General features: G+C 39.7%; 5 protein-coding genes across 5 annotated transcripts; 4 read left to right on the forward strand and 1 right to left on the reverse strand.

Annotated features, from left to right (window-relative positions):
- Positions 1 to 333: 333 nt before the first annotated feature.
- Positions 334 to 10392, reverse strand: LOC139380123 (uncharacterized). Its single transcript, XM_071122572.1, has 8 exons — positions 10289 to 10392; positions 9924 to 10172; positions 9546 to 9822; positions 7409 to 7436; positions 6538 to 6621; positions 1691 to 1700; positions 1237 to 1479; positions 334 to 609 (listed from the first exon to the last, which is right to left on the reverse strand). Exons 1-8 carry the CDS (start codon positions 10301 to 10303, stop codon positions 334 to 336), a joined length of 1182 nt encoding a protein of 393 aa, XP_070978673.1. The 5' UTR covers positions 10304 to 10392.
- On the forward strand, positions 1451 to 7724 carry LOC139380859 (gamma-crystallin M3-like). The gene is made up of 3 exons (XM_071123992.1): positions 1451 to 1511; positions 6461 to 6699; positions 7411 to 7724. Exons 2-3 carry the CDS (start codon positions 6580 to 6582, stop codon positions 7666 to 7668), a joined length of 378 nt encoding a protein of 125 aa, XP_070980093.1. The 5' UTR covers positions 1451 to 1511; positions 6461 to 6579; the 3' UTR covers positions 7669 to 7724.
- A 2297-nt stretch (positions 10393 to 12689) lies between the features above and the next one.
- Positions 12690 to 13545, forward strand: LOC139380476 (gamma-crystallin M3-like). The gene is made up of 3 exons (XM_071123172.1): positions 12690 to 12725; positions 12919 to 13167; positions 13264 to 13545. The coding sequence occupies exons 1-3, from the start codon at positions 12717 to 12719 to the stop codon at positions 13543 to 13545; spliced, it is 540 nt and encodes a 179-aa protein (XP_070979273.1). The 5' UTR covers positions 12690 to 12716.
- Positions 13546 to 18005: 4460 nt separating this feature from the next.
- On the forward strand, positions 18006 to 18995 carry LOC139380867 (gamma-crystallin M3-like). Its single transcript, XM_071124000.1, has 3 exons — positions 18006 to 18056; positions 18248 to 18490; positions 18624 to 18995. The coding sequence occupies exons 1-3, from the start codon at positions 18045 to 18047 to the stop codon at positions 18903 to 18905; spliced, it is 537 nt and encodes a 178-aa protein (XP_070980101.1). The 5' UTR covers positions 18006 to 18044; the 3' UTR covers positions 18906 to 18995.
- Positions 18996 to 22603: 3608 nt separating this feature from the next.
- Positions 22604 to 23497, forward strand: LOC139380866 (gamma-crystallin M3-like). Its single transcript, XM_071123999.1, has 3 exons — positions 22604 to 22654; positions 22799 to 23041; positions 23165 to 23497. The coding sequence occupies exons 1-3, from the start codon at positions 22643 to 22645 to the stop codon at positions 23444 to 23446; spliced, it is 537 nt and encodes a 178-aa protein (XP_070980100.1). The 5' UTR covers positions 22604 to 22642; the 3' UTR covers positions 23447 to 23497.
- The last annotated feature ends 3572 nt before the right edge of the window (positions 23498 to 27069 follow it).

Consider the following 27069-nt stretch of genomic DNA (forward strand, 5'->3'; position numbering starts at 1 on the left):
TTGTGTAAATACTTCTTTCCTTGGAGGGAAATAAACTATTGTATATTATTATATTCTGTTATATTCTGTTCTACAGTTGATCAAATGCTAGCAAAGAATACTAAAGAAAACTGAGTAAGTAGATCTACTGGTGTTAACGTACATGTGTGCCCTGTGTTGATACCCATGGCAGAGCAATGAAGACGGCAGCATATGTGCGGATTAGACAGGGTTTTATTTGTTGGGCTGCAACACTCTCACACAGAGGTGGGTGTCATAAGAACGGCAGAGAGGTTCATGGGAAAGGATGTTGTCGTAGGGCTCTAGAACTAAAACACTAGGGGTCTTAAGGTTCTAGAACTCTGTGATCCTGCGGAATGAGCCCACGACAGGGGAGGTAGCGCCCCAGTCTGTGAAGTTACGGTACTCTCCGTGCTCCAGGAAGTACTGCTGTCCCCTGTAGTTGGGCAGCTCATAGAAGACCCAGGCACCATCCATCACTGCAGCAGAGTGGAATTCACAGAACTTGAAGGCTTCGTGGACCGATGGGCAGTCTTCGCTCCACTCTGCCATCTGGCCAGCTAAATCTGGCCTGTCATAGAACCTGATCTTGTAGGAACTTCCATAGACCTGCAAAATAAATACAACCAAAAATATATAAATGCCAGTATCCCTAATTATTAATATAAAAGTAATCACTTTAGTTATTTAAATTGCCATCACTCTGTATGTTCTTAACAATATTAGGCCTTTGGAATGCCTCTTTAAATGGGTTTCTTGGCTGTTGCCCTGGTTTCCTTCAACAATTGACGTGCATGGGCCTGGACGTGAGGGAAACTGCTGCCAAAACATGAGCCTTTTATCTCCTTATTGTCTGTGTGCTTTTGACTGATCATTGCCTGGTTGGTGCACCCTGGGGCATTCCATTCACTGCCCTGCATCCAAATCTGGTCAGACACTTTTTTTTAACATCCTAATTGCCAAAACCTAAATATACAAGTGTAATATAAATGACAAGTTTATGATGTCTCTCTGATATAAAATGTAGAACATTTAAAGATCTGGGAAAGATCTGTCAAAAGCAAAACATGCTGGAAAAATAGCAAAACAAGAAACAGCACAGATTATCAACTTCTTGCATCAAGTCGTCAGCAACTATCTACTGACGCACATCCGATCCATCAGTGCCATCTTCAAACTTAACGATAAAGTTAGTAGGCTTACAGTTTGTAGCCTACGTTTGGTAGGAAGGCTTACATTTTTAATAGAGCGACAGGATCTGATGTTGTCATTGAAGCCCATCCACTGCTGGTGGTCAGGGTACTCTCCAGGGGTCAGCACGTACTGGTAGCCTCCATAGTTGGGGCGCTCGTACAGCACCCAGCAGCCGCTCTCCACCCTGATGGAGTTACAGCGGCTGAAGTAGGAGTGCAGGTCTGGGCAGTCGCTGTTGCACTCATAACTACGACCTTGGAAATTCTTATCCTCAAAGAATACGATCTGGAAGAGAGAGAGAGAAAGAGAAAAGCCTGGTAAGATACAAGTCATACGTTTCATACAGTATGTCTTCCAATCTGGGGCTGTCACGATTGCTCTTCTGGCGAAGCTGCAATACTGCAATACATACAATGCTGCTTGAAGTTACAAAAATCTAATGTGAACTTTTTTGTTAAATTTTAAGTGTATTCTATAATCCAAAGGCTCTTCTTACCTTTCCCATTTTTTTTATTGTTATTGTTCACCTCCCACTCACCAGCAGCACTGCCGAGGTTTATATCCAAATGTTTTTATTGTTATTGTTCACCTCCCACTCACCAGCAGCACTGCCGAGGTTTATATCCAAATCCAGAATGTGCTGACAAGGGAAACGCCTTTGTTATCTAAATTTGTCTGATTTGTATATAATCAAAATGGTTTGTTCAAGTTTGATTTCCCTTTGTCCCAATGTAATGGCTCTGTATCAAAGATTTGCCAGAACTGTGATGTGAAAGTTATAAAGGCCAAGTCTCCCAACCTATCCCCTAAATGCGTTATATGGATTGCTTTCAATCAGTCTGCTATCAAGGAACCTTTTTTGTTTTCTATTGGCGTCTAGTATTGTGTGATCTATAATCGTTTTTTGGGGGGGGTGGAGATTTAATTTTGTCTTGAGCATCGAACTGTCTGGTCTCATCGTCTGAAGGTGTACAACTGTCTGGTCTCATTGTTGAATAATCAATGAAGGATTTGGCAGGTAGTCTAGTGGTTAGAGTGTTGGGCTAGTAACTGAAAGTTTCAAGATTGAACCCATGTGCTGACAAGGTAAAAATCTGATGTTAATCCACTGCTACTAGGCCGTCATTGAAAGTAAGAATTCGTTCTTAACTGACTTGCCTAGGTAAATAAAGGTTAAAAATATATATATATATGATATTGTAACAGACACAGCATCTCAAGGGGAAAAGGGAATCAGATGGCCCAAAAGCATCAGGCAAGCAGTTATTCAAATAATTCTATGACGGAACAAGGCAAGAATGACTAGGAGAAAGATAGCCTAACTAATACAGAGGTACACACATATTTCACACGCTCAAACCAATCAGGGATCTTCGGGATGAGAAGACAATATTGAATTTACTTGAAAATTCTGTTGTAATCTCAGGTCGAGGTCCGAATGGCTCCTTTCATTCACAAAGGAAAACTGTCCCTGTTCAATAATCTATGGTTGATATTTGATCTTCGTCCACTGAGATCGAGACTAAGTCAATATATATATTTTTTTACCTTTATTTAACCAGGCAAGTCAGTTAAGAACAAATTCTTATTTTCAATGACGGCCTGGGAACAGTGGGTTAACTGCCTGTTCAGGGGCAGAACGACAGATTTGTACCTTGTCAGCTCGGGGGTTTGAACTCGCAACCTTCCGGTTCCTAGTCCAACGCTAGGCTACCCTGGCGATGCTGATATCAAAGGACTAGTGAAACAGAAGATAGGCAGCAATGCTTTAGCCCAAAGTTCTATGTGTGCTACAGAGGTCGTCCAGGAGGGAGTCCCCTGTGGGGACCGGGACCGTTTCTGAAGGACATGAATAATGTCCTTCACAGTATTTTATAATTTTCCAGGGCTAGTTCCTTTGTTATTAAATGGTGGCCATTTGACGGTTGTCAGTAATCTGATCTTGAAAAGGAGGAAGAGGAGGAAGAATGGTTCCCTCTCAACTGGGTGTCTTCCTGGATGAGGTGAAGCCATGGAAGAAGAATGGTGATCTTCCTCCCCCATGAAGCGGTGTCTCCTTATTTGAAGGTTGTTTGTCCTTCTCCATCTTGGTGTCGACTGTAGATTGGGAGAAGGAGGTGTCCTTCCTAGTCAGTGGCGCGGCATGAAGTCGCTACAACTCTAACGACTGAACTTTCATCCCAATATTAGTTATCGAGTCATTTAGTAGTAATTGATGTGTTCCTTTTGTGACTTTCGCTGTGCTCTTAATTTACAGTAGATACAGAGGAATGAGCATGCCAATGGATTGTTAACAAAACTGCCTGAAATTTTTGATGACACAGCATGAACTCCGAACCAAAGCAAGGATATTTTCTCATGTTGCAAGTGTGACCACTATGACTTAGTTTCTTCAATCTTTCAATGAATGTCTCACTCGGATTGTGAAATAGTATTGACATATTTCAAGAATGACAAAGGAACTCTTCTGTGAGCTCTGTGCAGAGTAGAGAGTTCCTGGATGACTAAATAGGGTCTTTGTGACTCCGTTCTATAACAAAACGATGTGAAAAATGTGATTTAGATATACACTGCTCAAAAAAATAAAGGGAACACTTAAACAACACAATGTAACTCCAAGTCAATCACACTTCTGTGAAATCAAACTGTCCACTTAGGAAGCAACACTGATTGACAATACATTTCACATGCTGTTGTGCAAATGGAATAGACAACAGGTGGAAATTATAGGCAATTAGCAAGACACCCCCAATAAAGGAGTGGTTCTGCAGGTGGGAACCACAGACCACTTCTCAGTTCCTATGCTTCCTGGCCGATGTTTTGGTCACTTTTGAATGCTGGCGGTGCTTTCACTCTAGTGGTAGCACGAGACGGAGTCTACAACCCACACAAGTGGCTCAGGTAGTGCAGCTCATCCAGGATGGCACATCAATGCGAGCTGTGGCAAGAAGGTTTGCTGTGTCTGTCAGCGTAGTGTTCAGAGCATGGAGGCGCTAACAGGAGACAGGCCAGTACATCAGGAGACGTGGAGGAGGCCGTAGGAGGGCAACAACCCAGCAGCAGGACCGCTACCTCCGCCTTTGTGCAAGGAGGAGCAGGAGGAGCACTGCCAGAGCCCTGCAAAATGACCTCCAGCAGGCCACCAATGTGCATGTGTCTGCTCAAACGGTCAGAAACAGACTCCATGAGGGTGGTATGAGGGCCCGACGTCCACAGGTGGGGGTTGTGCTTACAGCCCAACACCGTGCAGGACGTTTGGCATTTGCCAGAGAAGATTGGCATTTGCCACACCAAGATTGGCAAATTCGCCACTGGCGCCCTGTGCTCTTCACAGATCAAAGCAGGTTCACACTGAGCACGTGACAGACGTGACAGAATCTGGAGACGCCGTGGAGAACGTTCTGCTGCCTGCAACATCCTCCAGCATGACCGGTTTGGCGGTGGGTCAGTCATGGTGTGGGGTGGCATTTCTTTGGGGGGCCACACACCTCCATGTGCTCGCCAGAGGTAGCCTGACTGCCATTAGGTACCGAGATGAGATCCTCAGACCCCTTGTGAGACCATATGCTGGTGGGGTTGGCCCTGGGTTGAGTGTGACTCCAAATCCAGACCTCCATGGGTTGATAAATTTGATTTCCATTGATAATTTTTGTGATTTTGTTGTCAGCACATTCAACTATGTAAAGAAAAAAGTATTTAAATTGAATATTTCATTAATTCAGATCTAGGATGTGTTATTTTAATGTTCCCTTTATTTTTTTGAGCAGTGTATTAACTCTGAATCTAAGGCTGTATTAGTCCGTTGAGTATTTCTAAACAAACAATGTATAGCTTCAACATGTTTAAAACGGTCATGCGGATCTCATGGACTGTCTCTTTTAGTTATACTGTAGATCTATCATTCAAATTGAAAGCAAGTCTAAGAAGCGGTAGATCTGTTCTATATGCACTATTTCTATGCTTCCCGGTTTAGATGGTACAATGATTCTCTACACTATACTTGCTTGTTTTGTCACCAACTGAAATTGTATGCATAGAGCATAGCGGTTTATGCATAGAGCACCTTTAATTTTTTGAACCACTGTTGGCATTTTGAAGCATGTCCTTGATTAAAGCCACAAACATTGACATTGTATGGGGGATGGGGCTGGGGAAATGTAACCATAGAGCTATGAATGCCAGGGTTGACTGTCCATGAGATTGAAATGATAGGTTTGAATGTTTACAAATACTCACATGACAACACAAACATAAACAATGGAGTAAAACAAACTACTATTGTTCATTAAGACATTTGCATTATGTCAGTTCCCACATATTTAGGTGACTTATTGTGGGAAATGGGACTGACATTTTTATTTCTCTCGAGAAAGAGAACAATTGATTCAGTATAATATTGGCAGTTCAATGTTTAAACTCACTTTCCTGAAATGTGCTGATTATTATCATAATAAAAAACAGCATTTTGTGTTTTTGTATGGCACTCCTAGACGGTAGACTAATAAAAGGTAGACTCCTAAATGGTAGACTCTTAATCGGTAGACACCTAAAAATGTGAGTCCTAAGCGATAGACTCCTAAATAGTAGACTCCTAAAAGGTTTACTCCTAAACGGTAAGAAATGGTCTCTGTTCTCTACATTCCTGCTTCCTCCGTGTGTCTTCAGCTGGTCCTTAGTGCCATGGGCACTCCTTTATGGTAAGTCATGATAGTACAAAACATTTTTATGACGATTGCAGACCTGCTTATTTATCAGGTTCCAGAAAATGTGACTAACAAAACCCCATTGCTGTCGGTATAAAAGCCCCCTCGCAGCTCCAGGTCGTTGGACAGAAACCCACAAACAACATCAAACATGGGCAAGGTATGTTCAGATCAGCCAAATGTGGGTCAACCTGTCAGTCCTCTAACGCAACACAGTCATATTCATCTGGGATCCAACTAAAGGAACAGCAGACAGCTTGAAATGGGATCAAGATAAACAAAGATGGTTAATTAGATCATTACATATAGCAGGGTGACAGTCTTTTCAGGCATGATGATACATACAGCAGGGTGACAGTCTTTTCAGGCATGATGATACATACAGCAGGGTGACAGTCTTTTCAGGCATGATGATACATATAGCAGGGTGACAGTCTTTTCAGGCATGATGAAAGCAACAGCTTAGTGTCACAAATCCTGTGTATTAGTAACAAAAACTTCACAGAACTTCAGCAAACAACTTTAGAAAGTGAATTGAACGTTTGATATGTGGTCTCTTTTAGATCATTTCTACGAGGACAGGAACTTCCAGGGCCGCTCTTATGAGACCAGCCAGGACTGCCCTGACATGTCCTCCTACATGTCTCGCTGACAGTCCTGCAGGGTGGAGAGCGGCTGCTTCATGGCGTACGAGCGCCCCAACTTCATGGGAAACCAGTTCTTCCTGAGGAGGGAAGAGTACTCAGACTACATGCATATGGGAATGAGTGACTCAGTCCTCTCCTGCCGTATGATCCCTCAGGTAGGAGAAAGTCTCAGTGATCCATATAACTCAATACAATATCTCTGGGGATATTTTATCATCTGTGTATTTCTGCTTAAACCAGCTTGATTTGATGTGATTTATTAGGTTCCCCATTAGCCGATGCCAATGACGACAGCTAGTCTTACTGGGGTCCGACATATAGCGAAAAATACATTAGACAAAAAACTTTACAATTGACATACTGTAATTTCCTATGTATATTGGTTTGGCTTGCTTGTGTTGTTTTATAAACTAATGTGATTTTCTTCTGGGAAATCGCGATCTCCAAAACGCCTCTAATTCATGTTACAATAGATGCTGTAAGGAGATATTGATGTCTACACAGATACAGTTGAATATGACAGAACATTTAAAATCAACGCTATGTGGTATGTGGTAATAATATGAAACCTTTTATAATACACAAGTCTTAATTCATCTAGGTTCCAAACGGGATTTAACAGCCATGACAAACTTAATTTTCCCTACACTTTAGCAGAGAGCAACACTTACTAAGAGCAACTCGGTTTAAGTGCCTTGTCTAGGTGTACATTGGCAGATTTTTCACCTAGTCGGTGCTAGGATGCAAAACCAGTGACTTCCTGGTTACTGGCCCAACGCTCTTAACCGCTAGGCTACCTGGCACACTTTAATTGGAATTACAGATGTAAAGGAGTGGTGATTATGAGCATGATTTATTTTGCACAGCACAGAGGATCCTTCAGGATGAGAGCCTATGAGAAGGAGAACTTCAGAGGTCAGATGCACGAGATGATGGAGGATTGTGAGTCCTTCCAGGACTGTTACCGCATGGCCAACTGCGAGTCTACCCAGGTCATAGAGGGACACTGGCTGATGTACGAGCAGCCCCACTTCAGAGGCAGGATGATTTACATGAGGCCCGGAGAGTACAGAAACCTCAGGGAGATGGGAGATGCATCATGGAATCCTGTTAGGGTAGCCTAGTGGTTAGAGCGTTGGACTAGTAACCGGTTGCAAGTTCAAACCCCCGAGCTGACAAGGTACAAGGTTCTGCCCCTGAACAGGCAGTCAACCCACTGTTCCTAGGCCATCATTGAAAATAAGAATTTGTTCTTAACTGACTTGCCTGGTTAAATAAAGGTAAATACATATTTTAATTTGTAGCCCTTTTCAATTGTGAAACACGTAGTGGAAATGCAATAAAACACCATCTCAGAACATTTTTGTATCTGCCCACCTTTATTGTAAATTATTGTGGTTTTTGTTGTATTTTCTGATTTATTTAGAATTTAATGACTGACTTTGGTTGTTCCTCTCAAAATACAACCGAAAATGATTTGTCCACTTGGCTGTAGTTGATTCCCCAAGACAAACCGTGGGTATTTAGTTCCCTTACTGAGATACTTCATCGATATGTTTTGTCAGCATTATATTTTTCAAGTCAATTTATTTATTTAAAAAAATGTGGGTTGCTTCAGATGTGCTATAAAATCTAAAATCACATTTGAAGTGAAATATAACATAATGACGTGACTTATCAATTAACATTTAAATACAATTTCAATCACATTCAGATTATGTATCACTGTTTGAATAAGCATTGGATCAAAACAAAATGACCAAATAGCATGAAAAGTTATGAAAGACTATTTCAAATACAGTTGTATTACTTATGGATAAATTAGATTTTCTGGCAGCACAGCTCTTTAGAGTAGAAAAAATACCAATGCAAATGTTGTAGCTACTATAAAATAGGTGTACATATATTCGTTTTTTTGTTTTGATTTTTACTCAGATCATTGGACTATGCACTTAGGCTTCAAGAAACAAATTGAAATATGTTTTGTTTTCAAGGCTAGCAGCATACCACCCTGCATACCACTGCTGGCTTGCTTCTGAAGCTAAGCAGGGTTGGTCCTGGTCAGTTCCTGGATGGGAGACCAGATGCTGCTGGAAGTGGTGTTGGAGGGCCAGTAGGAGGCACTCTTTCCTCTGGTCTAAAAAATATCCCAATGCCCCAGGGCAGTGATTGGGGACACTGCCCTGTGTAGGGTGCTGTCTTTCGGATGGAATGTTAAACAGGTGTCCTGACTCTCTGAGGTCATTAAAGATCCCATGGCACTTATCGTAAGAGTAGGGGTGTTAACCCCGGTGTCCTGGCTAAATTCCCAATCTGGCCCTCAAACCATCATGGTCACCTAATAATCCCCAGTTTACAATTGGCTCATTAATCCCCCTCCTCTCCCCTGTAACTATTCCCCAGGTTGTTGCTGCAAATGAGAACATGTTCTCAGTCAACTTACCTGGTAAAATAACGGATAAATAAAACATTGAACAATAAGCGTCCATAAACTAAACCTTGCGGAACACCGAAAGTTGAATTTGTTGTTCTGCTTGGAACCTTACCATTCTCTCCATTTATGCCATCCCTTTGAAATAACCCGTAAACAATGAATGCTATTTCATTGCTATGCAGATGAAAGACAAATCTACTTGTCAATACAATCAGAGGATACATTAAAGACAAAGTATTTTCAGCACAAGCTACAGCCAGTGATTTGATGGTGCTTTAGGTATACAGTTTTATCTTTTATTATCAATATGTTCTCTCTTTTTTTTATGATGCCCTCTGCAATGCTATATATTTGATAGCAATGGTGCTTGGCCCTCTTAATTGATGCTTTTAGGTATTTTCTCATTTTCACAGATAGAATAAATGTTGTATACCATGTCATATCATATATTATACAATGTAAGTTATATTTTAGAATGAAGAGGAGGTATGTGATGATCAAGTAAGACAAATACTGTACATAGTGTTTTTGCATTTATTTGAACAATTGACAATCAGATGATTTAGCATATGTCGGTGATACGCCTCATGCTCATGAACCTCATGCCCTTGGCCCCCATGCCCATATCCTTGAAGCTCCTGTACTCTCCAGGCCTCATGTACATCATCCTGCCTCTGAAGTGGGGCTGCTCAAACATCAGCCAGTGGCCATCCATAACCTGGGCAGACTGGCAGTCAGACATGCGGTAACGATCCTGGATGGAGTCACAGTCATCCATCAGCTCCATGCTCTGACCTCCAAAGTTCTCCTTCTCGTAGATCTTCATTTTATAGGATCCTCTGTGCTGTTGGTTGAGATTTTTATTTTATTTAATTAATTCCAAAGCATGACAGTTTTAGAAGCGTAGTTTGTAATTTAAAGGAAGAAATGCTATTTCTTCCGTACCATGGGGATCATACGGCTGGACCTGATGCAGTCGCTCTGGCTCATGCCCATCAGGCGCTGGTTGTCGGGGTACTCTCCTCTTCTGACCAGCATCTGGTGTCCCATGAAGTTGGGGCGCTCGTAGACCATAAAGCAGCCGTTCTCAACCCTGCAGGAGTTGCACCTGCTCAGGTAGGAGGACATGTCGGGGCAGTCCTGGCTGGTCTCATAGGAACGACCCTGGAAGTTCTTGTCCTCGTAGAAGATGATCTGCAGAAAAGTTTTTAGAATGCTATACAACACCTATGCAGAATTAAGGTGCAGACACACATCAAAAGCAGTCATTTAGTTAGAATGATATGAACATTTGCTTAAATGCCACCTACCCTGCCCATGGTCATGGTGGCTGTTGGTTGTTTAAACTTAACTGTAAATGCTTGTGCCACCCTTGCCCTTTTATACTTTGTTAGATGCCCACAGCATATGTATCCACATTGTGTTCAATTCCTGAGTCATCACCATGTAATCTACTGTAAACTAAAGCAGGTTCAATATGATTGGTTTTAGTAGTGTTTGCATCATATTTTAAAGAGTTAGTATACCGTAGTAAATTAAACATGTAAATGTCTTGCCTATGGCTTTGATGATCATGGAACGTTAACTATGATTCCTAACTCTAAACAATTCGTACATCACCTAGAAGTAGAGATGGAGGTTGGCACACTGCCAACTGTGCCAACTGAGCAAAGCAAAAAGCCGCTTCACTGGGACACTGAGTATTGGTCTGCCCCTATTTTTGCTACGTTGCAGGAAATAACTCTGTGATACCTGGGGTTGCAATCTCATGACACCTGTTGCTAAGGTTTTCCATTTCTTTGGCCACAGAAAGTGCACGCAATTGTGATTATAACTTCATTGTTGGTACTAAATTGAACACTTCACACTTAAAATGTTTACATTGTTTAAATAACAAATTAAAAAGGATTGCAGTCATTCCTATTTGTATTTGTTTTGATTAAGGATCCCCATTATTTCCTGCCAAGGCAGCAGCTACTCTTCCTGGGGTCCAGCAACATTAAGGCAGTTATATACAATTACAAATATGGCATTACATTTCGTAAAACTTTTCACAACACATTAAGTGTGTGCCCCCAGGCCTAGGACTAAAGTACAATATTCCCTAGTCTAAGCTAAATCACTTGGAGTCAACAGTAATGTGTTGAATGCAAGCATTATGTAATATTTAAAAAATGATTCAGTTCAAGAGACAGAGTTATTGTATTTCCTCAAATACCATCAACATAAGCAGGGTTGGGAAGACTTTGTGAACGGATTTAATGAAGATTGCTTGGTATCCCATCCTCCCCTAGTGCCATTATTGGCCCCCATAGGAATTACAAATATTTCCATTGGATTCTATTTTGTGTTGTGCTTTTCTGACTTATTTTAAGCAAAATACAATGAAGTTCCAGAGGTTTGATATGACTATTTTGACACAAAATTATTGAAAAACATGAGAATTAGACGAAACATTACAACAAAGTAGGTTGAAGAAAGAAAAAAATATATATATATAAAATAACATTTAAAAAAATAAAACAAAGCAGGTCAATACCAACAGTGATGCAGTGGTAGAAAATAGGTGGGTAAACTCTGTTTCCTGGTCACGGTGAAAAAAGCAACACTCCCTATACTTTCAATGCATTTTTCTGCCAACGGTGGGTAAACTGTTGGGTAAACTGTTGGGCAAACTGTGTTTACTTGCGTTGACCCTGCACTACACCACTGGATCCCAACCTTAACCAAAGTTAGTGCCTTAAAGGGGCAATCTGCAGTTGCTACATCCATTTTTTGTACTTATTTATACATGATACACACTCAATGATGCTTGAAGAATATAACTTAGAAATGCCCTATGAGCTTAGTTGTCTTACCCCATCAGAACCAAAAACATAAGGTTATTTTACTCTGTTTGTAAACAATGCGAATGTAAACAAACACTGTATAGCTTCAAAACATGGTTAAAACGATAATGTTGATATCATGGATGTTCCGTTCTTGCATCCATAGCTCTGTCTATGATTTGGAGTGGTTACATTTCTCCAGCCCAATCCCTCAGATTTGAATCTTTGTTTTCTTTTCAGCATAGTTCTACTTGCGATGTGCTAGACTGCTTGCTCAAAGTTGTAGTAAAAAAAATAGACTGGGGCTGATTTGCTTGATCCTTCCTTGCTCCAGCTTTCTGCTCCTCTGATCGCAGCATCTTAAACACCTATTTAATCTTTAAATGATTTCTGATACCATCCCCAGGGTCCATATACTTCCCCTTCACTCCCCCTTGAAGAATGTGTTTGTTTCATATGATTGTGTTTTGCTTTTCGTGTATTGATGTGTATATAGATATGTATATAGATATGTATAGTGCAATTGATGTGTGTATAGATGTGTATAGTGTAATTGATGTGTGTATAGATATTTATGTGTATATAGATATATATAGTGTAATTTATTTGTTCTTAATTGACTAACCTGTTTAAATAAAGGTAAAAACAAAAAAAGACAGAACAGTCGATACATTCGCTGCCCCCATGCACCTGTTCCCCATAGCAGCGGGTTTCAGTTGGCACTGCCCCAGATGCACACAATCTGGAATAATAACCATTTACAGACTGATTTAACAAACTTTACAGCACGCTATGCTGTGTTGCTGAGTTAGGCATTAAAAACAATGGACCATAGATCATTTAGCAATCAAGTTGAGTATAAAAGTGACAGGGGAGCAAAGTACCAGTGTTGTCAGTGATAGGAGAAATCATGGGCAAGGTAGGATAACTATATATATTGTGGACTTCCATGGGTAGGTCAAAGACGCTGACACAAACAATTCAATACGTTATTAAGTAAAAATCATGTAAATTCTAAAATACAGACATGTGAGTGAACACACCTAGATCGAGTTCACATTTATGTATGTGATCATATTTTAATAACTTTATAAAAAAACATAACTTCCTAGATCATCTTCTACGAGGACAAGAACTTCCAGGGTAGTTCCTATGAGGCCAGCAATGATTGCCCTGAGCTGACCTCCCACCTGAGCAGGTGCAACTCCTGCAGGGTTGAGAGCGGCTGCTTTATGGTCTACGAGCGCCCCAACTTCATGGGACACCAGATGCTGGTCAGAAGAGGAGAGTACCCCGACAACCAGCGCCTGATGGGCATGAGCCAGAGCGACTGCATCAGGTCCAGCCGTATGATCCCCATGGTAAGAAGAGCTAACGTGTCATGGTTCAATTCAGTGTGTTGTTTATTTCATTTACCACACATGGATAAGAAATTCCAATCAAATTCCCCAAAACAGCAAAAAGGAAACTTCAGGATGAGGATCTACGAGAAGGAGAACTTCGGAGGTCAGATGCACGAGATGATGGACGACTGTGACTCCATCCAGGAGCGTTACCGTATGTCAGACTGCCAGTCCTGCAACGTGATGGACGGCCACTGGCTGATGTACGAGCAGCCCCACTTCAGAGGCAGAATGATCTACCTGAGGCCTGGAGAATACAGGAGCCTGAGGGATATGGGCTTGGGCCCCGTGGACATGAGAATCGGCTCCATCAGACGTATCATGGACTCCTGTTAAACCCCCATCAAACTCCACCTGATCCTAATAAATATATGCTTTTATCTGTTGTAAGACTTTTGCTCTTTTATTCCCTTCACAACACGTGTTCAGTATTGTACTTGTTAAATAGTGTAGACTTCATGTCAGGCCTTACATCAATAGATACTGCATTAAGACTTCCCTTTCAACCAGATCTCGCATACTTGAGATGTACAATTCATATTTACTTTTTTAACGGATTGTCCTCTAGGTTTGAGAGATGTTCTGGTTAGGGTTCCATCCCGAGAATAAATCCCTTTTTCTCCCAGGTAACCCAGTATTTCCCGCCAAAACCAGAAATGTAATTCTAAAGCTTTATAAAGCATTATAAATCTTATGTCTAGATTTGATTAGAGCTTTAATCAGCATGAACATTAAAATCTGATGCTATCTGAACCTGATGTGCCATATATTAAATACATTATTATGAGCCCTACTAACAACATTTAATGAGCCCAAGCCCAAAGAAGCCCAAATGATTGTGCCGTTATCCAATACATATGTGATATGGGCACATTACGCACGACAGAAAAACATAAAAGCCAATAGATGTAGCAAGCTATATATGTTCTCTTGGGTAAATAAATTAAACAAGCTTCAGTAGGCTAAACTTTTTGAGTATCAACTGTATTACTGTACTGTATTGTATTATACTGTATTTTATGGACTGGAATGATGCACATCATTCAAACGATGATAAAGAAGAAGAGAAAATGCAATACTGGTGCAGCACATGTTACCTGAAGGTACAAGTATTGGCTAGCGAATTTGATTTTTATTCTGAAATACTGTATAATAGGGCTTATTTGTAAAATTAGCAGGCTGACGCATATAATACAGTTGAAGTCGGAAGTTTACATACACCTTAGCCAACTACATTTAAAGTCAGTTTTTCACAATTCCTGACATTTAATCCTAGGAAAAATTCCCTGTCTTAGGTCAGTTAAGATCACCACTTTATTTTAAGAATGTGAAATGTCAGAATAATAGTAGAGAGAATGATTCATTTCAGCTTTTATTTATTTCATTACATTCCCAGTGGGTCAGACGTTTACATGCACTCAATTAGTATTTGGTAGCATTGCCTTTAAATTGTTTAACCTGGGTCAAATGTTTCAGGTAGCCTTCCACAAGCTTCCCACAATAAGTTGGGTGAATTTTGGCCCATTCATCCTGACAGAGCTGGTGTAACTGAGTCAGGTTTGTAGGCCTCCTTGCTCACACACACTTTTTCAGTTCTGCCCACAAATGTTCTATAGGATTGAGGTCAGGGCTTTGTGATTGCCACTCCAATACCTTGACTTTGTTGTCCTTAAGCCATTTTGCCACAACTTTGGAAGTATGCTTGGGGTCATTGTCCATTTGGAAGACCCATTTTCAGCCAAGCTTTAACTTCCTGACTGATGTCTTGAGATGTTGCTTCAATATATCCACAAAATTCTCCTCACTTATTATGCCATCTATTTTGTGAAATGCACCAGTCCCTCCTGCAGCAAAGCACCCCCACAACATGATGCTGCCACCCCCGGGCTTCACGGATGGGATGGTGTTTTTCGGCTTGCAAGCCTCCCCCTTTTACCTCCAAATATATCAATGGTCATTATGGCCAAACAGTTCTATTTTTGTTTCCTCAAACCAGAGGACATTTCTTCAACAAGTACAATCTTTGTCCCCACGTGCAGTTGCAAACCGTAGTCTTTTTTGTACTTTTGTACCTGTTTCCTCCAGCATCTACACAAGGTCCTTTGCTGTTGTTCTGGGATTGATTCACACTTTTCGCACCAAAGTACGTTCATCTCACTCCTTTCTGAGTGGTATGACGGCTGCGTGGTCCCATGGTGTTTATACTTGCGAACTATTGTTTGTACAGATGAACGTGGTACCTTCAGGCGTTTGGAAATTACTCCCAAGGATGAACCAGACTTGTGGAAGTCTACAATTTCTTTTCTGAGGTCTTGGCTGATTTCTTTCGATTTTCCCGTGATGTCAAGCAAAGGGGCACTGAGTTTGAAGGTTGTCCTTGAAATACATCCACAGGTACACCTCCAATTGACTCAAATTATGTCAATTAGCCTATCAGAAGCTTCTAAAGCCATGACATCCTTTTCTGGAATTTTCCAAGCTGTTTAAAGGCACTTAGTGTATGTAAACTTCTGACCTACTGGAATTGTGATACAGTGTGATATAAGTGAAATAATCTGTCTGTGAACAATTGTTGGAAAATGACTTGTGTCATGCACAAAGTAGATGTCTTAGCCGACTTGTCAAAACTATAGTTTGTTAACAAGAAATGTGAAATAAGTTTGAAACAATTGAAATACGTTTCATTGTCCTCCTCTTCATCATTCAAATGACAACCTTGAATAATACAGGACTAGAATTAGATGCAGAAGGCTTTCACTTCTCTTCAAGAAGATTGAATGGTTACGGGTCTGAATAAATAACTGCTATATCCGTGAGTTCTATTGGCTGCTGTATTTAACATTCAGCAAAAAAATAGGTTGCGTCCCTGTTCAAATTCTTTATTGATATCAGATATTGCAAGACAAAAATTATGTCTAGCAAGCTATTCTAGTCTAGCTTTTCCGTGAAAGAGAGCTCAGCCGTGCACTGATTTAAAGCAATGATAGATATTCCAGTTATAGGCTGTTCTAAAACTCTGCAACTGCAATAAAACATAAAACATCTTTATAATTCAAAAACAAGGTGACCCCCGAATGCCAGATGGCAAATTTAGACAAGTATAAGGTCTTTATATTACTATAGCATAGGCTATTCTGCAGCAAATGTAGGCCTACGTGTCACAACAACAACAAAAAGTTACCAAGATGAGATGATAGGTCCACACATGCATAGTGAACTGCACTCCATACTGAGATGGCCTGTCTGTCCCCACCCTGAGCGTTGATGATTCATGCAGAGGCGTTAGAGAAGACAGATTTAGACATGTCATTTAACTGTTCCATTTCACACCATGCTGTTCACATAAATAATGTATTATAATTTACTGGTTTCTCACAGTTATTTATCCCGGGAAAAGGACTGGTTTTGGGTGGTAAATCCTTGTATATCCCATAACCAGGTTTTTAAGCCTTGAGACAATTGAAACATGGATTGCAGTCAAGAACTGCAATGCTGCTGGGATTTTCATGCTCAACACTTTCCCATGTGTATCAAGAATGCTTTACCACCCAAAGGACATCCAGCCAACTTGACACAACTGTGGGAAGCATTGGATTCAACATGGGCCAGCATCCCTGTGGAACACTTTCGACCCCTTGTAGAGTCCATGTAACAACGAATTGAGGCTGTTCTGAGGGAAAAAGGGAGTGCAACTCAATGTTAGAAAGGTGTTCCTAATGTTTTGTTTCCTCAGTATATGCTGAAGTATTACAAAAGAGAAGTCAACATGTGGATACAGTATATGGGAAGTTGGACAACAGGTTACTGAAACACCAGACATGTTTTTGTTTGACTCGGTGAGTGTCATATTTTTGTTAACTAACTTTTAAACAAACCCTAAACTTATCCAGTCACTAGCATGCCTGACCATAAACTAAACCTAAACTGGAGCTAGAATACTAACAGTTGTCCCGCTTCCCAAATGTTCACATGATGACATTTGAGAGTGAAAATAAGAGATTTGACTTTATTGGAGATAAACATTAGTATGTAATCCAAGAGAGTTAGACTGTGTATGGAATGGACATGTTGCTGTTATAATGCGATCGCGAATAAGGGAGTCTGACAACGTTACTGCTGGTGTAAATGTCCAATGTTTACTTCACCATTAGCATTTCATATGTGATGCATCTTGTGTCACACTTAAGGATGTCCCCATACACCCCACTTATAGTGTACTAGTTCCGGTGTAACCCCCGCCCATCTTTATCCCCCTTCTTTTAATTTGAAACAACAACAATGTTCAATGTATCTCACAGGCCATTGTTGAACACCCATCTGTCTTCTTGTTTTGGAATGAACATAGTGACCATACTTGGGCTAGGGTTAGGCCAGAATAATGACAAAGTGTTAACTATTTAACAACATATTTCTAAGGAATATGTTTCAGAATGTATTCTACAATAATGAATAAAGACAGACACGAATGTCAAGTTCAATCGCCATATTGCTATAATACCTGATGTAACAACCATATGTTTTTACATATATAGATTCAAAATTATACACTATATGTATAATACGTTGTCATGAATGTTTAGAATCTTCTGTTTTACTCTTTATATGTTGAACACAATATGGACACAGATGCACCTGCGACAGAAAAGCATAAAGAGACAGATAATAACCCTTTGAGTCCACACTGAGCAGTAGGCCCTGTGCTGTGTTGTTGAGTCAGGACTTTACACAATGAGAGGCCACAGATTCTTTGGGTGTTGGACAGGTATAAAAGTTAGGGCTAACACAGACAGGAATTCAGTGCAGTCACAGTGCAGTCCTGAAGAACAAACGTCATCATGATGGGCAAGGTATGAACCGGAGCATAATTTTCCCTGTCTCTTCTATATGTGATAGACTGTTTGACATCTACAACAATTTCATAATGTCAGACATAGTTTCGGGGTAAATGTAGTTCAAGTTCAATGTTGATTTAGTTAATTATATATCGTAGCTTCTCTCTTCATGACAGTATTACTCACAGACCCTATGTCATCCCCAGATCATCTTCTACGAGGACAAGAACTTCCAGGGTCGTTCCTATGAGACCAGCTCCGACTGCCCTGAGTTGACCTCCCACCTGAGCAGGTGCCACTCCTGCAGGGTTGAGAGCGGCAACTTCATGGTGTACGATCGCCCCAACTTCATGGGAAACCAGTACTTCATGAGGAGGGGAGAGTACTCTGACTACCAGAGTATGATGGGAATGAGGGAATGCATCAGGTCCTGTCGCATGATCCCCATGGTAGGTTGAACGTTGGTAAATCTATTCTTGAAAATAAAGTATGTTTTGATGGTGGTATTCTCATACAAAATGAGTTTGTTAATAATTTCACTGATCAATAAAGTAACCCTATGATGTTCTTTCCTCCTAACAGCACCGTGGAAACTACAAGATGAGGATCTATGAGAGGGAGAACTTTGGGGGTCAGATGCACGAGATGATGGACGACTGTGACTCCATCCAGGACCGTTACCGTATGTCAGACTGCCAGTCCTGCAACGTGATGGACGGCCACTGGCTGATGTACGAGCAGCCCCACTTCAGAGGCAGGCAGATGTACATGAGGCCTGGAGAGTACAGGAGCTTCAAGGATATGGGCACGAGTGGCATGAGGTGCATGAGCATGAGGCGTATCATGGACAACATGTCTATGTAAATGCTCCAATGTTTAATGAAAAATGTATTTCTGTTTGGTCTCTGTGGGACGATTCATGAAAGGTTAAAAAAATAAAAAATAAAAACAAAATCTGAGTTTGAGTGATTTGTTATCAGTGACATGGTATATTTACTTTAATTTAAATACCACATAAAATGTTTAAAAAAATCATAACTATCTACTACATACTAATACATAATATATTGTTATACAAAAAAGCAAGAAATAAAATACATACAAATAATAAGAAAATAATATAAAGAGTGAAAAAGGAGCATTTTTGTGCTTTTGAAAAGGAAAAACATTTTTCTTAAAAATACTTATTTGAGTTTCTGAGACATGGTTACTTAACCTACATTTACAGAAAAAATGTAGTTGAATATGATTTACTTCAACATAATTACATCTATAACAATTGGTGTATAATTAAAAAAATAAATTAATTTTACAAGCTAGCTAGTTTCATCACCATAAAATAGTTGCTTACAATACTTTTATCAAAATAGTTTGTGAATTGTGACGTAGAAGTCCGTCACTGGCCGCGGGCAGCATTTGGTTCTTTTACGCACGCACACATTCATCACTCTTCCCTGCTCCGTTATAAGATAAGTTAACAATGTGGGTCGACACACAAATTAACTTCTGTCTTAGTACATGCATTTCACACTTGTCAGTGTTCATATTTAAGATAAGCAATATTTATTATACTTATCTATGTTGTGGATGAGCACGTTGTTTGTTTGTTTGTTTGTTTGTTCTTTTCATCTCTCTATCTCTGTAGCTTCCGGGTATGCTGGATAAGGACCCGAGCAAAGGGAATTGGGCTGACTTTGTAGTGCCTGTCCCAAATGGCTCATTAATGTAAATGTGCATATAGAAAGACACTGTCAGTAGTGATGTCATTTTGTAAATGTTATGTTGTGATATTGTTTCATAAACATGTAGCAATGTATATACTTTAGTATGTTTGTTTAGTTAAATGGGAAATGTAGGTTTGTATAGGTAATTGCTTAATTAATTAAGGAGACTCTCTTTCAGTTCATGGAGAGGCATTTTGGATTGAGCTGTGGATGGGGTAGCATTGTTTTTAGCTGGCCCATAAGGTATATGTTTGATGGCAGTACTGTTGTTTTTGTTCCGGAATCACTTTGTAAATAAACACCCTTGTGCAGAAGAACTTTTGCGTCTCCGGCATCTTTTTATTTTGATAGAGGTTAGGTTTTCCAGTATAGCCTTCTGGCCAACTCTACGTAACATGAATAAATGGATTGTCGAGTACTATAGGAAGGCACAAGGACTACCTTAAAGGTGCAATATTCAGAAATTGCATGCAATTTCCTGGTTGCAAAAATTCTAATAGTTTGCCTAATATCAGTTTTTTTTGACAGTGTTGAAAATCATTATTCAATCTAAACCGCTGTGAAATATATTTTCTATATCCAAAATAATTGGATTTTCAGCTGTTTGAATGCTGGTGTATATGGTGTACGCAAAAACGAAACTTAAGAATGGGAAGCATAGAAATAGCACATATAGAACAGATCTACCGCTTCTTAGACTTGCTTTCAATCAAAATTAAAGATCTATAAGTCACACAAATTGCAGTTATTGCTCTTGCTAAGAAGCTATGTTTGTTTCTTTTTGACCATTTTAATTGAAAACAATCACATTAAGTTACTTAATTGTTACCTAGAAATGATTTGATATTGAGATAAAAATGGCTGCATTGGACCTTTAATGAAGGCAAATAATTAGACATGTAATATGTCCTGAAGATTTTAACAGTTGCCTTATTTTGTTCAGAACATCAGTTACCAACCATTTGCATGTTTTGTGTTAAACTCTCCGCGGTTATACCGGCAGTGGTGAAATTGGGAGGGGGTACGTGGAAGTGGGAGTTCATAAAGTGAAAATCTCTGTTATTAGTTGTTACTGGCTGATAAGATGTCAAACAATCTTACCATAAAAATATGAACCGTTTCAACTTTAAAAGATTAGTTACCAGACTTAAATCAAATGTTATGTTGTCTATTATTCATTTTTTTCCAATCTCAACTTGATTTCCTGATTTGACATAACTTTTGATAGCATTTTAACAAAGCAGGGTATTACGTATCTATATTTCAAAGTTACCCTGCTGCCTTTATGTTAAGAAAAGTTGTTCAAATAGCTGATGCAAAGAAAAATGTTAAGTTGCCAACAACGGAGCGGTTATGTACAGTAGCTTCAACTTCAGCAAAATATACCATTATTAATCCTCAAATCAGACAAAAAAACGTTCATATTTCCTGAGCTTTCTTATATCTCTTAGATATAGGACAACCACTTCAGAAACGTGTTCCTTATTAAAAAAAGTGTTCATATTTCCTGAGCTTTCTTACATCTCTTAGATATAGGACAACCACTTCAAAAACGTGTTCCTTATCATTTATTTTTTGACTCTTTTTTTTCTATTTATGAATGTGTTATTCAATGCGCTTCTATGGATTATAGTAGTAAAGGCCAAATGTGTACCTAAAGGGGTCCTAAAATTCTAAATCAAATAGCTAAATGATCCATCCAGCTTAAAACGATTCCATATGTTATCTTAGTAAAATCCCTCCCAACGGCTTAGACTTTTAGAGGTTGAAGCAAATATAGTATAATGATTAGGCAATAACAAAAACCAAAGGCCAGAATAAAACATGCTAAAGCAGGGTTTCCAAGACTACAGAATATGTTACAGTGTTCTACGAGGGCTTAATCCTAATTTAACGCCTTAGTTTAGACTTTCACTGAAGTCATACACTGAATTGGAGTTTTGAGTTATAGATTGAGGTATGCAAGCAGAATTCAAGTTATCATTCTTCCCCAGGAAATGATGTATAGTGGTCCTGTGTGGCTCATTTGGTAGGAGCATGTCCCTAGCAACGTCCGGGTCGTGGGTTCAACTGCTCCTGGGGTCACCCATGTGAAAATGCATTCTTTCACTGATGCAAGTCGCTTTGGACAGAAGTGTCTGCTGAATAGCAAATACCATGTTAGAATTCATATGAACACTGCAGTGATAAATATGGGGAATTCAAGCTATCTTACACCTCGAATACAGAGAAAATGAGGCAGTGAACTATAGGGAAGATTATAGGTACACTTTTATGGTTGAATGAGGGAAATATATAATTAATACATTTATAATCAATTATAAATGTTCTGGCAATTTCATTTTCTTTAAGAGTGACTATTTAACAACACTGTAATATGTATCTATTAATATCATATCCATCAAACTATGTGATTGTTATCTATTTTCTTAACTCATTTGTTTGCATCTATACACAGTAGTTAACTGGCATGTGAAACCAAAATGAAAGCTGTTGGTATAGATTTATGGATTATGTCACGGCTATAGCATTAAAAATTAACTCAAGCAAAATAACACTTTTACTGAACATGTTTCACTAAATACCTGGTGTGTTTTGAAATGTGTAAAACAGACCATCGTATACTGCTTTGAAAAGCTCAGTTGTATTGACTTCTAAATGGAAAAACCCATTCTAAAGTCTTCTAGGGACCCAGTCACATGGAAATGTAGGGAAAGCACTTCAGCACTCTACAGGCCTCTATACTGTGTTGCTGGGTCAGGGGTTTACACAATGGGACACACAGATTCTTTGGGTTAGGTCAGGTATAAAAGTAAGTGTTAAAACAGGCAGGACACCAGTGAAGCAGCAGCACAGCTCAAAGAAACAACCGCAACCATGATGGGCAAGGTAGGCAGAGTGTTTCATCCTATAATTTGAAGTTGTATGTTTAATGCTTGACTAATGGCTGGTTAAGGAAATCATAATTGCAATATCTTTCAAAATATTTATTTGATAATAATATTTCCATGTATTTTATTGTTGTGTTTTCAGATCATCTTCTACGAGGACAAGAACTTCCAGGGTCGATCCTATGAGACCAGCCAGGACTGCCCCGACATGTCCTCCTACCTGAGCAGGTGCCACTCCTGCAGGGTGGAGAGCGGCAACTTCATGGTGTACGATCGCCCCAACTTCATGGGAAACCAGTACTTCATGAAGAGGGGAGAGTACTCAGACTACCAGAGTATGATGGGAATGAATGACTGCATCAGGTCCAGCCGCATGATCCCCATGGTTGGTTGAAAATATGTCATCTTAAAATAGACTAATCTTGTTATTGAAAATAAAACTCTCCTATTACACAAGTTTAACATATAATTTATCTTATCAATTTAACCTGTTTTTTCCTCCTAACAGCACCGTGGAAACTTCAGGATGAGGATCTATGAGAGGGAGAACTTCGGAGGTCAGATGCACGAGATGATGGACGACTGTGACTCCATCCAGGAGCGTTACCGTATGTCAGACTGCCAGTCCTGCAACGTGATGGACGGCCACTGGCTGATGTACGAGCAGCCCCACTACAGAGGCAGGCAGATGTACTTGAGGCCTGGAGAGTACAGGAGCTTCAGGGATATGGGTATGAGTGGAATGAGGTTCATGAGCATGAGGCGTATCATGGACAACATGTCTATGTAAATTCCTCAAATGTATGAAAATTGTTGATTAAATAGTTTTCAAATTCTATAACTGCTAAATTGTCTTCTTTTGTGATTATTACACTCAGAGCACTCCATGTTTAAGCCTTCACTATTTCACTCCCTACATCTTTAACATTTCAAAGTTTATGTGTACTGTAGACATGAATGTGTACAATAGATGAATGCTGGATGTAATATAATATCCAGTGATATCTCAGATCTTTACATGCTATTTTGCGATGCACAATTTTAAGGATTTTCAAAGAAACTTTCAAAATCAAAATAACAGACTTATCTAAAACAATGATTATAGGGTGAGAGGAACATTAGCAACAATTAATTTGCATTTGTTTACAAAATCGTATATCTATGAAACCAGTCAAGGTGTAATTACACATATCGCAAACAAGTATAAAAGTTGTAAGTGCTATGTATCAATGTGTAGCTACAGTGCCTAGTGAAAGTCTACACATCCCTTGCAAAGCCTTCTAATGTAATCTAAATATAATTATATGGATGTTTGTCCTACTGAAGTACACAACCTACTCCACATGTTCAAAGTAAGACAAAAATTCTAGAATATTTTCCAAATTAATTCCAAATTAATTGTTGTATTTTATTTTGTATTAGGAACATTTTCTATAATTTTTCTTTCATTTTGAAAAAGAGAGGAAAAATATAAAATATAAAATGCATGTATTTAGCTACACATTTAGGTACAGTAGGTACAGTAGGTACAGTACAAATTAGGTACACATTTATGTACAGTACACATTTAGGTGCACATTTAGGTACAATACACATTTAGGTCTACATTTAGGTACAATACACATTTACAGTAGGTACAGTACACATTAGGTCCACATGTAGGTACAAAACACAGTTAGGTACACATTTAGGTACAGTAGGTACAGTACACATTAGGTACACATTTAGGTACAATACACATTTAGGTCTACATTTAAGTACAATACACATTTACAGTAGGTACAGTACACATTAGGTCCACATGTAGGTACAAAACACAGTTAGGTACACATTTAGGTACAGTACACATTTAGGTACACATTTAGGTACAATACACATTTGGGTACACATGAAGGTACAGTACAAATTTAGGTACACACTTAGGTACAGTACACATTTAGGTACACAATTAGGTACAGTACACACTTAGGTACAGTACACATTTAGGTACACAATTAGGTACAGTACACATTTAGGTACAGTACACGTTTAGGTACAGTACACGTTTAAGTACACTTCTATTTTTATTTTATTTATTTCACCTTTATTTAACCAGGTAGGCTAGTTGAGAACAAGTTCTCATTTACAACTGTGACCTGGCCAAGATAAAGCAAAGCAGTGCAACACAAACAACAACACAGAGTTACACATGGAATAAACAAACATAAAATCAATAATACAGTAGAAAAAGTCTACATACAGTGTGTGCAAATGAGGTAGGATGACGGCAGAAAGGCAATAAATAGGCCAGAGTGGCGAAATAATTACAATATAGCAATTAAACACTGGAATGGTAGATGTGCAGAAGATGAGTGTACAAGTAGAGATACTGGGGTGCAAAGGAGCAAAATAAATCAAATAAATAACAGTATGGGGATGACGTAGTTGGATGGGCTAATTACAGGTGGGCTATGTACAGGTGCTAGCTGCTCTGACAGCTGGTGCTTAAAGCTAGTGAGGGAGATATTAGTCTCCAGCTTCAGAGATTTTTGCAGTTCGTTCCAGTCATTGGCAGCAGGGAACTGGAAGGAAAGGCGGCCGAAGGAGGAATTTTGATTTGGTGGTGACCAGTGAAGTATACCTGCTGGAGCGCGTGCTATGGGTGTGTGCTGCTATGGTGACCAGTGAGATAAGGCAGGGCTTTACCTAGCAGAGACTTTTTGGATTGGAGATGCTTAATCTGAGTCTGGAAGGAGAGTTTACAGTCTAACCATACACCTAGGTATTTGTAGTTGTAGTCAGAACCGTCCTGAGTAGTGATGCTGGACGGGCGGGCAGGTGCGGGCAGTGATCGGTTGAAAAGCATGCATTCAGTTTTACTTGTATTTAAGAGCAGTTGGAGGCCACGGAAGGAGTGTTGTATGGCATTGAAGCTCGTCTGGAGGTTAGTTAACAGAGTGTTCAAAGAAGGGCCAGAAGTATACAGAATGGTGTCGTCTGCATAGAGGTGGAACAGAGAGTCACCAGCAGCAAGAGCAACATCATTGATGTATACAGAGAAGAAAGTCGGCCCGAGGATTGAACCATGTGGCACCCCCATAGAGACTGCCAGAGGTCCGGACAACAGGCCCTCCGATTTGACACACTGACCTGTCTGAGAAGTAGTTGGTGAACCAGGCGAGGCAGTCATTTGAGAAACCAAGGCTGTTGAGTCTGCCGATAAGAATGTGGTGATTGACAGCGTCAAAAGCCTTGGCCAGGTCGATGAATACAGCTGCACATTATTGTCTCTTATCGACGGCGGTTATGATATCGTTTAGGACCTTGAGCGTGGCTGAGGTGCACCCATGACCAGCTCGGAAACCAGATTGCATAGCGGAGAAGGTACGTTGGGATTCGAAATGGTCGGTGATCTGTTTGTTAACTTGGCTTTCGAAGACCTTAGAAAGGCATAGTAGGATAGATATAGGTCTGTAGCAGTTTGGGTCTAGAGTGTCTACTCTTTGAAGAGGGGGATGACCGCGGCAGCTTTCCAATCTTTGGGGATCTCAGACAATACGATAGAGAGGTTGAACAGGCTAGTAATAGGGGTTGCAACAATTTTGGCGGTTAATTTAAAAAAAGAGAGGGTCCAGGTTGTCTAGCCCGGCTGATTTGTAGGGTCCATATTTTGCAACTCTTTCAGAACATCAGCTATCTGAATTTGGGTGAAGGAGAAATAGCGGAGGCTTGGGCAAGTTGCTGTGGGGTTGCAGGGCTGTTGACCGGGTTGGGGTAGCTAGGTGTAAAGCATGGTCACCCGTAGAAAAATGCTTATTGAAATTCTCAATTATCGCTTCTTGAAATTCTAAATTTTTAACACATTTAGGTACAGTACACATTTAGGTACACATTTAGGTACAGTACACATTTAGGTACATATTTAGGTACAGTACACATTTACAGTAGGTACAGTACACATTTAGGTGCACATTTAGATACAATACACATTTAGGTACACATTTAGGTACAGTACACATTTAGGTAAACATTTATGTAAAGCACAAATTTAGGTACAGTACACTACACATTTAGGTACAAATGTAGGTACTGTACACAGTAAGGTACATATGTAGGTACACATTTAGGTACACATTGTTACATAGTACTTATTTTCTTCTACTTTTAAACTTACTTTTGTAGATATTAGATAAGGAAACAAATGCTAATTAATTGTGGCTCACACTCCCCTCACCCTATATTTATTGTTTTCGATAACTGTTACCTTGATTTTGAAAGTTTGTTTATATGAAAATCCTTAAAATTGTGCACTGCAAAATAGCATGGCAGGATCGAGTAATATGTTCTAAATTAAAGATCTGAGATATCACTGGATATTATTTTACATCTAGCCTACAGTACATTAGGCTCCCAAGTGGCGCAGCGGTTTAAGGC

This window comes from Oncorhynchus clarkii, chromosome 22 (assembly GCF_045791955.1).
Source record: "Oncorhynchus clarkii lewisi isolate Uvic-CL-2024 chromosome 22, UVic_Ocla_1.0, whole genome shotgun sequence".
Taxonomy (NCBI): domain Eukaryota; kingdom Metazoa; phylum Chordata; class Actinopteri; order Salmoniformes; family Salmonidae; genus Oncorhynchus; species Oncorhynchus clarkii.